We start from the raw sequence: 12385 nt of genomic DNA, 5'->3' as shown, positions 1-12385 counted from the left end.
GGTTATTATAGTTTAGGTCATCTTCCAGTTGACACACAGATATATAGTTAAGATACTAATTAAATTTCACTCTTGCCCAGAATGGTTTAGACAACCTGTGCTGTCTTCCCTGACGATGTTCCAGAGAGTGCCAAGCAATCACCTGAGCAAACACCTTGTCTTTCTGTCCTCTTTATCCCGTGTGTACCTGAGCCGTTACAGGTTGATGGCTTACACTTGTTTGCTAAAGGGCACTAGAGCAGCAGGTCAGTGATTGGAGAGGTATATGGTGGATTTTAAGTACCTTTCTTTTTCTGTTTTTCTTCTAGGTCAAAGTAAACAAAGGGGCTTCTCAACATGGGCTGGAGGACCTGTCAAAGAAACTGTTTCAAGATGGCCCCCTGGTTCTTCAAAGAGCAAAAAAAGTCCAGTTTTTGTGCTAAAAAAAAAAAAAAAAAAAAGCTGATTGAACAGTGAGACAAAAAACAACGGACACCTTCAGCCCCTCTTTCTAACGTACTAAGGGAGATGCCCCAGACCCCCACCTTGGACCTTCTGCCTCCCTGCACCAGAGGGCCAAAGAAGAGGCATTGATGCTATCTTCTGGCTCTCTCCTACCCTGGCCACTGCCTGCGTGGCCCATCTGGATTAAAACACGAACCAAGACCTTTCGGTGCTTTCAGAACCCCCTCCGCACTCCTGGCCGCGTCAAGTCTCCTTAGTCAACACTAAAAATACCAGGACGATCTTGCAGCAGAAGTGAATAGACAGCGCGTTGTTTGCCCTGAAGGCTGTACAGTTCATACTTGCCTTAACCCAACTGCGTTGCACATCAGAGAAACTCCGTGCAAGCTTTCTGAAGTAACATGCTGCTGTTAATTCTGAACGATTTCTAAGTCAGTGGTTTTCTTCTGTTTGGCTTTGTTTTGTTTTCATGTCAGGGAATAAGGCTCTGTTGCTCCACGGCTCCAGAGCGACCAAGTAGAAAACTGCCAGCTGTCTGAGAAGTGCTTTACTTCTGAGGCTCCACAGTGGTCAAGAAACAAACAGTTTATAATGGTTAAAAAAAAAAAAAAAAAAAAAAAAAAAGAAATGAGACCTTTTGGGGGTCGGGATGGGGAAAGGGGTAACATAAACTAATAATTGAACCTACTGGAAATAAGCAGCAGAAACAGTGCTTCTTAATCCTGCTGGTTTTATTTATCGCACTGTAGGTGCTTTTATAGCTATCACTAAATGTCTTTTACTAACTACAGAGACATCTGCAGATTTCTATTAACAAAGGCCAACTGAATATGTACTAGATACGTTTACTCTTTTATATCTAATTTCAACTGAAAATTCTCTGTAAGTGAGCTTTTTTTTTTCTAATTCCACCATAAGGGATCTGTATATTTTATTTTTTGGTTTCAGTTGGGGAGGGCAGGGAGGGACTAGTTGAGTTAAAATAATATTGGAGACCTTTTTGTGGTATATTTGGGGGATCTGTTGTGTGTTAGGACGTGTATTTTATCTTCCTGTATTATTGTGGCTGAAAAAAAAACTGTGCTGTTACGTAGTTGGCAACAAGATGCCTTTGGGAATTTTGCTAGTAGGTCAATGTGTATATGAAATACTCTGAACTCCTAGGAACATATGTTTTGTTCTACATCTGATCTGTATTTTCAAGCACTTAGGTGGCTTTCATTAGGAAAAATCCAATATTTTGCTCAGTCTTTTCAGAAACTTGGATTGTCATTGTTTCTTTGCTCAGACAATGCATAGGCAAACGCACACACCTACCACACCTGAGGTGACCACGTAGCTTTTGAGGGCAAGAGGGAAGGTCAGTGCTTGGAAGGGCTCAAGATGCCCCCGAGCAAATCTCTTTTCCTTGCTGGCCAAACCCACACGGCTCCCGAGCTCCCACGGCCTGTGCGCTCACGCCACTCCTCCATCCCTGTACAAACCAGTGCCCTTTGCTGTGTCTGCATGGATGTACAGTGTCACAAGCAGCAACTCTGGACAATGACAGAGGAACAGGCATTCACCAGTGAAAACAAGATACATGACATGTTCAGGAACTATACTTACATTTATTCAGTGAGATTTTTATATATATACATATATATATATATATGTAAGCGTGTGTGTATGTGTGTGCCTATGTATATAAAATACACAGGAATAACTATTCACAGGGGCTGCATAACCCAGGAAGATTCTGCTGCAGGGGGCCAAAGGCTCCAGCCCCAGAACCTGCTAGGGATTTCCTGCATGAATTAAACATGTGCCCTTGGCCTAATCCCATAAAGCATTCATTTCTGATTTGGATCTCAAATTTAAATTATCGGACTTGGGTACATGAAATTCTGAGTTCTTTCTTGGTAGAGCTGCTTTTCATTCCCTGAAAAATCATGCAATTTCCAAGAGCCAGGCTGAAATTTCCCATAACTTGAAAAATTTCAAAAGTTTCTACTTTTGTGTAGTATTAAATATAGCAGGTATATAGTATTAAACACAATGTAGAGGTTTAAATGGAATGAAAATGTCATAACAGGGTATTTTAGCTTTCCCCATATAACAGTTAATCAAAATCATATTTCTATAAAAATCATTTTTTAACATGAAAAGAAACCAGTTTAGGCACCTAGGCAGCAATCCAATTTTCAGAAGATAATTTTTCATACCTTTCAGTGATTTCCCATGGAATGGTGGCTACTGGCAGTTAACAATTTTAGAAGTCAGGCAATTTAATGAAGTGTCTACATGTAGCTTTTAGGTCTGATTTTAATTTAGAAAATTTTGGCCTTAATTTCTGTGTCTTAGTCTTCCCATCTATAAAACAGGAATAATATGTGCCTCGCAGGTTTTTTGTGAGGTCTGAATTGTTAATGTTTGTAAAGTGCTTAGGAAATAGGAAGCACATCTAACTATTAAGGAGTACAACATAAATGTGTATTCATATATTACATATAGAGTAGATATACACACACTTACATACACACAGTATACATATATATACCCATACATACCTGTATGAAGTTGGTATTCATAACCTTGCTTAAGTTGCAATTAGAGCACCACCATTAAAAAGAAATTAGGACTGTTGACTACTAAACTAAATGATTAGTGGACAGATTTCTTCTGGAAGCAGTTTAGAGCACAGTAATGTGAGAATATCTGGATGACATTTTTGATTTGTACAGCTGTATCCTCCTCAAAATCCAGTAAAGAATGTTATTTTTCTAGGCTGGTCTTTTGTTATAAACTTAAATATTCAGAAGGCAAGAGATGCAATCCAAATGTGTCTTCTTTTCTTTTCTTTTCTTTTTGGCATTTGTTAATTCTGAATGTATTTTTAACAAAAGTGATTTTTTTGACTTACTAGTGTAATTTGCATTTAAAAAAAAAAAAATAAATGGAAAAAATATAGGTTTCCAAGCTATTCATGGCCCCCTGCTGCTATTCACAATTTACAGGAAACTTAGAATTACTGTTCCCAACTGAGCAACAAAGCAAGATAAAGAAACCTCTTACATTTACATGATGACAATCCTGATCTGTGCAGTGCATGGATGTGACAGCACTGAATAGAAATTGCCAGGTCATGACACCATTTTAACTCTGTCATAGGTAACAGGCATTTTCATTATCACTGACACTAAAAGATTTCTTTTACAAGGCTGACTGAAATAGACTCTTCACTTATAAAACTGGGGGGGTTTGCCCACTCATCAGGAATTGTAAGCCTATGATATGTTTACAGTTACCAACAGTGTTAAGTATTGCAAAAGTAATCCCTGTTAAGAAGGAACTACGTAACATGGATATTTCCACTGCATTAATATTCTTTTATATGCTGTTCATTGTCCGTACACTGAAATGATAAAATCCTGTCTTAGGCAACATCTTTATAGAGCTCACATACATTGACAGCTTGCCTGAAGGTCATTTAATAAAGGTGGAGCAGAATGATACACGTTTCAAGATATCCAGTCATGCTCTCCTAAGACTATTCCTTAGAAAGAGAGATCATTAATTATTGTAATTAAGATTTTTTATGCCATAATTATAGTGCAAGTGATACTTTTCAGTTAGGTAAGGAGAAATGGTTTGTGGTCCACTTGCTTAATTTAAGTACTGGTTGCAATATTCAGCTGCCATACAGCATTTTGACAAAGGCTAGTGCGGTATCTATTGATCCCTGGGTGTCTCCAAATAGTAGTGGCTATTAACTCCGTGTCTGAAGGTTTTGATCGTTTGCACTCTCACCGTCCATTTGAGCACTCTGCTAATATTCAAAGCAAAACTCCATATACCATGAATCCTTCCAGCTTGTAATATTTTAATTTCCAGTCCTCTGTTTTTATTTTTAAGTGCAATTATTCAAGGGATGAGGACTTTTCTTACAAAGATGGAAAGCCCCATAAATAGTCTATGTGTATTGCTTGCTTTCTTTCTACTGATGAGTCTCTTCGCCATAGCTGAGATGAAATTCATAGACTTTTTGAATTTGTTTTCTAGCTAATCTGAATCTGGCTTCTTCCCAGTGCCTGTGGATTGACAGCTAAAGGTGAGCCAGGTTTTACTGAAGAACCAATGCATAGAAATACTGCAGACAGCACTGTGTCCACCGTTCCTTGGAGAAAGATGTAAACAGTTGTTATGCTAATCAGTCTGCTCCAAGCTATGTGCAATACTAAATATAATTACCATGCACAAAAGAAACTGTCCTTTAGACTGCAGTTATTCATTCACATATAGAAGTGGGACAGCACAGAGTGAGTCAGTAAAAGATGTTTCCTTCCTGTAGTCACTAACACAATTCATCCCCAGCCGTGGACTGGAGAAATTGGCTCTGTTTGCTTTCATGTGCTGACAAGTCTCTCTACTCAAACCTTCACCCAGAGGAGCAACTGCGACCACTTGGAGTTCTGACCTTTGTGTAGCTGAGTGGGATAGAAAGAGATATTGTACCAAATGTGGATTTTTAAGTAGCATCATACAGGCATTTGTTGCACATCTCTCTCCATATGTACAAAAGAAGGGTCTTTTAAAATGCGGTCTCCTTTTATCTCTCAGAAACCAACCAAAACACATAATGCCTTTTACAAGCATCATGCAAATCCTGCCAAGATCACTAGAGAGTTTTTTCATCAGGTCCAAACCAAACAACATCTTTTATGCTCTCTTCTACTTTCTTCTACTGTTGAGTAAAAGACTTCGGTCTTGGGACTTCCAAATGCCCTGCGATTATTATTTTGGATAGATAGAAGCACTGTGAAACCTGAGAATTAAAAACAAAACAAACAAAAAAAAAAAAAACAACAACCAAAAAAAAACAAAACAAAACAAAAAAAAAAAAAAACAAAAAAAAAACAAAAAACACAACATTGCTAAACACAACACTGCTTGTGTTCATCTCTGATCCAAAATTAAATCATGTGTACAGAAGCCAGACTTCTGCATTCACCGGTGGAAGATGATCTTTGCTGCCTTCTGTTACGTAACCACAATCCTAGCTTTGCCTTTGTCCTTCTGGGAAATAGGTCATATGGAGCTAAATGTGAAAAAGCATGCTCATTTTCAGCTTGTGCTCTTCAATAGTCTTCTGTTCTGCCACACGGAATGATATTTCATACATATTTCATTTCTTTCTCCCTGTCACCATCTTCTTGTCCCATTCTCACTCTCCCCCCTCTGTCTAAACACAACCCCAAATACCCTCCCAAAATTACATATTGCTCTTTGTCACATTCATTGTTTCAAACTGTTCACATAATGAGGGTGGTCACAATCATGGAGGATGGTGTCACTGTGGATATGTGCCAAACTGGAAAAAGAGGAAGCACAAAGGTTATGTACATCCTCCAAAGTCCCCAAACACGGGGAGTCACTTAACAGAATGGTAAAGGTTGGCAGTGTTACAGAAGCCGTGAGGTAGAGTGAGCCCTAGTAGGAATCATTTTAAAACGTGCTATTATGTTTGCTAAAGCTATAGTTCAGTGAGCACACAGAGAGCCATAGATATCCAGGCCTACAAAAGGCACAAGTGAACTAGAATAAAATTCATAGAAAATGTGTTTGTGAACACATTTCACTGGATTCACATTTCAGTCTCTTCAAATTTATCTCAGGTGGTTTTTTTTTTCCTCTTGCAAACATTTGGATGGTTGGTTTCTAGGCACACAGGTGAACTTTTTTTTTCCAAGGAGAACATGTAAGTATGTGCAATTGCATTCATTTACATGGGATTCTCAATGTTCATACATCTATGTGAATTTGATCATATGTTGCTTCATTTCTCTCTGTCATATATACACACACACATACATACTTCTTATGTGAGTATATTTCACAGTGGGGATACAATACCACACACAGAGTCTCTCCTCTTTTCTACTTATCTTTTCCTATCCTTCCTCTCAAGAGATTCAAAGTCCTAAGTGTTTATTTTTCAGATGGTCATTCTGTATAAAAAAATTACAATTTCTGATACTTAATGAATGTACAAGCATAGTACAATCTATGAACATGGTAAAGAAGACAGTCCTTTCTGCAAACAGTTCTTCTGTTAAATAAGTAAGTAAGTGGGTGTCAAATAACTTCAAGAAGAGAAGAAGGGCAGAGACAAGGGAACTTGGAGTACAGTTATAAGGTGATACGACTACTTTAAGCATGTTAAATAAAAGAATCAGCCAGTTATATCTCACTAGCGTATCCAACTAATTTATTATAGCTCTATATAGTTGTATTATATCATATCCTACATTGTAAAGGCATCCAAAGCAGTAGCTATTGAAGAAGAACTTCACTGAAGGGACTGTAAATTGACGCCATTGCAAAAGGTTGATGGATTGGTTCAATTAATCAGTAAGTCATTTCTAAGAGTTCTGTAGGGATTTATTTACCAAACACTCACATTGTTTATTTTGCTCTCTGGAGGGCATGTGTACTGTCATTTTTCTTCATTATTCTTCTTGTTTCATTCATCAATTTCTGACAAATATTTCCATGCCGATATGTGACATTGCGCATGTAAATGGTTCGCATTTACTGATTTAAAACAATGCACTCCAAGCTTCCAGTAGCCAAGAACTTTGGTTTATTTCCCTCAGGTCCTGAGAAATACTAGCCATGTATAATTAATATAAAGACACATTTTCCAATCAATCTTTGTTTTCACTGTCTGCTCAACATGACAGGGATGTAAGGTCTTGTCTATCATAACATGTAAGTACCTGCTTAAACTTTAGACTGAAACTTACTATGAAAAACATTTTGAACACTGTTGACACTAAATAAAATAACTGTTCCATCTTTAGTTTGGCCTTATATTTTATAGTTCAAAACCAAGAAAACAGTGCAAGAATGTTTTAAGAATGTCAGCAGTTTCAGCATGTTTTCCATAGGATTAAATAGCTTTTCTATTTTAATATTGTCATAGTATGTGCTTCAAGGGCGATATATAGAAATGACCAAATTAGATCAAATCACAAATTACCAAATGTCAAATGCTTGGCACAACAGAGATTTGTGAAGGATGAAGAACTGAAACAGAAAGGAAACCATGCTTTGAAAGTGCTGAGTCTCATTTGGACAAATATTTTTATTTTAAACTATCAGGAACACTGAATCTCTAAACAAAAAAATATATTTCTCGTGTTCATTGCATAAATATATGAAGTGTGGGTGTGATTTTCAGGCATCTTCAGCACTGGCCAGAATCTGACCTCACTTCCAGGTTGCTAGGAACTTCTCAAGAAAAGTAGATCACAGTCCCAGTGACAAGAGCCATGACAGTATGCATCATGTTGCAGACTTACCCAGTGGATTTAGAAAACTCCACCCTATCTATTAAACTGGAGGCCATCAGAGGGTTGGAGGCAAAAAAAATGAAAGTACATTTGAAGACTAATGAAGATCTTAACAGACTGAAATGATGGTTACAAGTCTGATTACAACCAAAATGTCAGTGGTGCAAGGGTAATGGGGGGATGACTGCAAAATACAAGGATAAGATGTCAGAGGAAACTGTGTCACCAGGAACAAGGGGCTGAGCCTTATACCAGGTAGCCCTGGCTGACTGAAAGGTGTAACAGTGCAGGGACTGCATGAACGATGATGCTGTGCTGCTCCTTGTGTCTGCAGAGATGATCTGGGATCAAGAATGGCAGCACGTGGTCACATTGTAGGTGGTGCACAACACAAGCAATGATTTCAGAGAGCCACATAGCATACAGTCAGCACCATTTGTTTCTATCTTCCCACTTTTCTCTGTCCACCAGTTTTGTTCTCTTGAAATTGTTTCCAATGCAAATAGTTGTTAGGTTTCTTGTTCTTAGCTTTGATCAAAATGTGTTTGCTTCTTCCTAACAATACTGAAAATTACACTCCCTAAAATAAAATGGGCTGTGGACTTAGATATGAAATATATAGTTCTATCCCCAGGTCTGTTTTTTAACAGACAGATAGAGCTAGACACTGCTCAGTGGTGCCCAGTGACAGGACCAGAGGCAATGGGCACAACATGAAACACAGGAGGTTCCCTTTGAACATCAGGAAACAATTTTTTATTGTAAGGATGACTGAGCACTGACACGGGTTGACCAGAGAGGTTATAAACTCTTCATCCTTGGAGATATTCAAACCTGGACTTGGACATGGACCTGGGCAACCTGCTGTAGGTGGCCCTGCTTGAGCACGGGGGGGGGGGGGGGGGGGGGGGGGGGGCGTGTTGGACTAAACGATCACCGGAGGCACTTTCCAGCCTCAGCCATTCTTTGATTCTGTGATTCACCTTTCATTTAAGCTGCATTTTTTTCCCATTGGAAATATTCCTAGCATCTCAACAGGATGCAAAAATCTTGCTTTTTGGGTTGAGGGAGTCTCAGCATTAACCTTTGTAGTGAAGATAAGAGGTTTATGTATTAAAAAAAAAAAAAAAAGCTTTAGGAAAAACTTCAGTTTCCAAAATATGTCGGTTATTATTTTTCCCTTCTTTGAGTCTCCTGCAGTTGGCTACCTGGATAAAATCCCAGATCCATTAAGGTCAGTAGGAATTCTGCTGCTTGTTTCAGTGAGAATTAAGGTTTTTACTCTTTGCAATTAGGATTCCTGAATATTTGTTTTGCTTGAAAAAACAAAACCCCACAGCAATCAGCCCCAATAGTTTTTACACGTCCTTACAAAATTTCTGATTTTTATCCCTTTCATGCTCTGCATGTGTGAAATTCATAGTCTGATGATATAAAAATTTTATCTATACTCATTTGTGCTGACGTACATAACTTGCTCATTGCCATATTTGTGCCAGTAAAATCTTTCTATCATTCCCACCCTTCTGTGTATTTCATTTCATGTGAATAAATATCACTCCAGGGGATTAGCACTCTGGGAGACTTTCTGCAAAACATGAGTATTAAGGAGGAATCAAAAGACATTTGCATAGCTATTGGGCCAATATGATAGCGGGAATTTGCTGCATGACCTCTTTTCCCTTTATAAATAAATGTTACATATTAGTTGTAACCTACAATTCTCAGTCTAAGTATTTCACATCCTTCTAGCTTCTTGCTCAAGTGCACAGAGCTCTTCAGACTTCATAAGTTTTCCATTGATCAAACTAATTCAGCAACTGGGAAATTTTTGCACATGAACAGAAGATAAAGCACAACCTCAAAAAACAGGCTAATAGTATCCAGTGTTTCTGGAAATCCAATGTTTATGCCAAAAGCATCACTCAGTCTGGAGTTTCTTCTGTGCAAAAAATACCTCTCTTTCTTTGGTTAATTCACAGCCTGAAATCTAGTTCCTGACAAAACTCCTTCCAAGTGAGACCCCTATCCTGACAGTCACTGACAGGCACAACACCATATTCTGCTCCATGAAAGGAAATATTTGAGAAACTAACACAGCTTCTTCAGGCCTGTACCCTTGAGCTTGTCTGCCTCATGCCTGGATGCTCGAGGCTGTTGCCCCATGACAGTCACAGTTCTTACGGGCATGTTGGGAAATTAAACATAACTGCTGGTGAGTGCCAATTAAAATTAAGCAGGGTCTCTATGTCCTTACTGACAAAGCATCCAGCGTGTCAGTGGTGCTGCGGCACCTGAGCAGGGCCAGTTCTAGGAACACGTGGAGCAGAGAAGCCCTTCAAGCAGGGTCAGCCAAGAAGGGCAACAAGATCTACCACCCTGCTCCTGCCAGAGCCCCAAACACCCACACCCCGCACCGGCTCCAGCACCAGCAGTTCCCCAAGGTGACCAGCTGTACTGTCCAAGAGGCCACATCCTCCTGACACCAGCAGGAAAAGCAAGTCTGCATTTGCAGGAATCTCTTCCAAGGTCTCTGTTTTAACTTGGATCGTGCCTTTCTTGTAGGAGAAGCAGTCAGACTTTTGTCTGCTTCCACCTTTTTATATTTGAGGTGACAAAGCCCCGTCTTACTTCACTCCTCAGACACTTTGCACTTGCTAAAGAGTTAGTTCAATTAGAGGAGGTTGTTTTGACAAGCAGGGACAACACTCTAAAACTTTTGTATCAGAAAATATATAGCTCAGGTACACTTCAGAAAAATGAACTTTAGGTGAAAAAAGCTAACTCACTGGACTTGAACATATTCAAGCCTTTTTTATGGATGTGAAGACATCTTGAGTCATGTGCGTAACTATTTAGTGTCTTTACTTTTATTATTTCTTATTGATGTACTTATTTTATAATTCCCCGTTCCAGTGGGGAACATTTTACACTCAGAAGTACATTTTACACTTAGAAAAATCAAAGGAAATAGAAAGGAAAATTGACATGAAAGTGTTATACAACACCAGAGGACTGCCATGTTAACCATCAGGATCAATTTCAAAAGCCATCTCCAAGCTCAGATCTACAGGGCATTTACACTGAAAAATACTTTCTAGACCTGGAAGCCATCCAAATTATGGCCAGAAGTTCTGTTTAGTTCTGTTGTTAAATTTTGTTTAACTGGATTGACTTGTCACTCCCCCACATCACGTCCGAGTCCGATCACCTTTGCTGTAGCTTGCTCTCTTAAGGGTTCCAGGCTTGTGAAATGGAAGTTCATCATTCAGTTTTTGTCTCTGAATTACTCCTTTTCTGCACTTCACTTTTCATCTGTATTGTCCATAACAGAACCTGAAGAGAGAGGTCAGACTAGTTCCTAGAGGAACCAGCTGGCATGTAAAACTACAGGACTTTCTGGGAAAATACAACTGGGGAAGGATCCTTCAGACTGAGCCTTCTCAAACATTATGGAGCTGTTTGCAGTTGTAAAGATTTGGACTCAGTAGCCCAAGCTGTCCCTTCAGGCACCTTATTTCTGTGATGTCCATGAGGAGAGGTGTACTCAAACCAAACCCCCGGTTTCACTGAAAGTCAGAAGATCTTTAATTCTTCTTGGGTATTTAGCTTCTTAGGCCTTTTTGAAAGCCCTACTAATGTTTATTTTCATTTTCAAATTTCTCTGAAATGGAACAGAAAATCAGTGCTCTGTGATCAGACCCTGTGAACAGGTACACTTCACTTGTCAGGCTAAATAAATGCAGTAATTTGAATCAGCCCTCAAGTTTCAGGGCTCCACATGTGTTACACTCTGCTAATTTCCCTGAGATTTTTCACAGCTGGTATGGAGAGGGAAATAGAAACTTCATCCACATCTGCACTGATATTTTTCTTTTGCCACTGGTGACTTTTGTTTGAGCTCCCGATATAACAGACGCATGTCAGTAATAACAAAAATAGCTGATCTGCAGCAGCCCACGCATTCTGACAGTTTGTACAATACTTTGTTGCCCTCTAACTCCATCACTTCAGAATCTCTTCCTCGCCCATCTGTCCTAAACAAGTGGGAGAGGCTTTCTGCCAGAAAATGCATTTTATTTTAAAGTACTTCCCTGGAGGATAGCATAACAACTCTGCCTTAAGAAAAATGTTGTTAGCCCTTCCTGTGTGTCAGAAAGGAAGCTGCTACTAATTATAACTAAGATCCTGTCAGTTATCTGAATTCACTGGTAATTCTCATAAGATCCTGAAGAAAGTGAGCAAACACATTAACAGGAATGTGCCAGCAGCAAGTCGCTATAATTCCCTTCCCAGGTTTCTAAAACCTACTGCAGGCTTACAGCAGCCGCAGCTTTGTGCCGCAGCCCACGAAACACCTGGGGCCGGCGCGAGCAGCCTGATCCAGGCTAGCAGCTGCCTTGAAACAGGCACATCCATAGCAGGCAAGCAGTGAGATAGCTGGCGATTTTTTTGACGTATCTGGAGCATACGGGAGATTTGGATAACAGACAGAAAAATCTGTCATTCAGGTCTCCTTCACCTGAGGAGCTAAGGGGAAAAAAACCCTTCTTAGTCCTGCTCTCTTAACTAAAACAGAGTGTGCGTTAAAGAGTCGCACTGGCCTT

At 39.4% G+C, this 12385-nt stretch overlaps 1 protein-coding gene across 3 annotated transcripts in view; it reads left to right on the top strand.

Annotated features, from left to right (window-relative positions):
* NKAIN2 (sodium/potassium transporting ATPase interacting 2) overlaps positions 1 to 447 on the top strand; it is a 554761-nt gene extending 554314 nt beyond the window's left edge. For all 3 annotated transcript variants that reach the window (XM_032998052.2, XM_042795904.1, XM_032998053.2), the window contains exon 7: positions 309 to 447. In XM_032998052.2, coding sequence (XP_032853943.2) covers positions 309 to 318 — 10 coding nt within the window. In that variant the 3' untranslated portion in view covers positions 319 to 447. The remainder of the gene's footprint in view (positions 1 to 308) is intronic.
* The last annotated feature ends 11938 nt before the right edge of the window (positions 448 to 12385 follow it).

This window comes from Tyto alba, unplaced genomic scaffold, assembly GCF_018691265.1.
Source record: "Tyto alba isolate M040663 unplaced genomic scaffold, T.alba_DEE_v4.0 Super-Scaffold_22, whole genome shotgun sequence".
Taxonomy (NCBI): domain Eukaryota; kingdom Metazoa; phylum Chordata; class Aves; order Strigiformes; family Tytonidae; genus Tyto; species Tyto alba.
The sequence above is the reverse complement of the archived record's forward strand: the minus strand, read 5'-3'. Positions and strand labels throughout refer to the sequence as shown.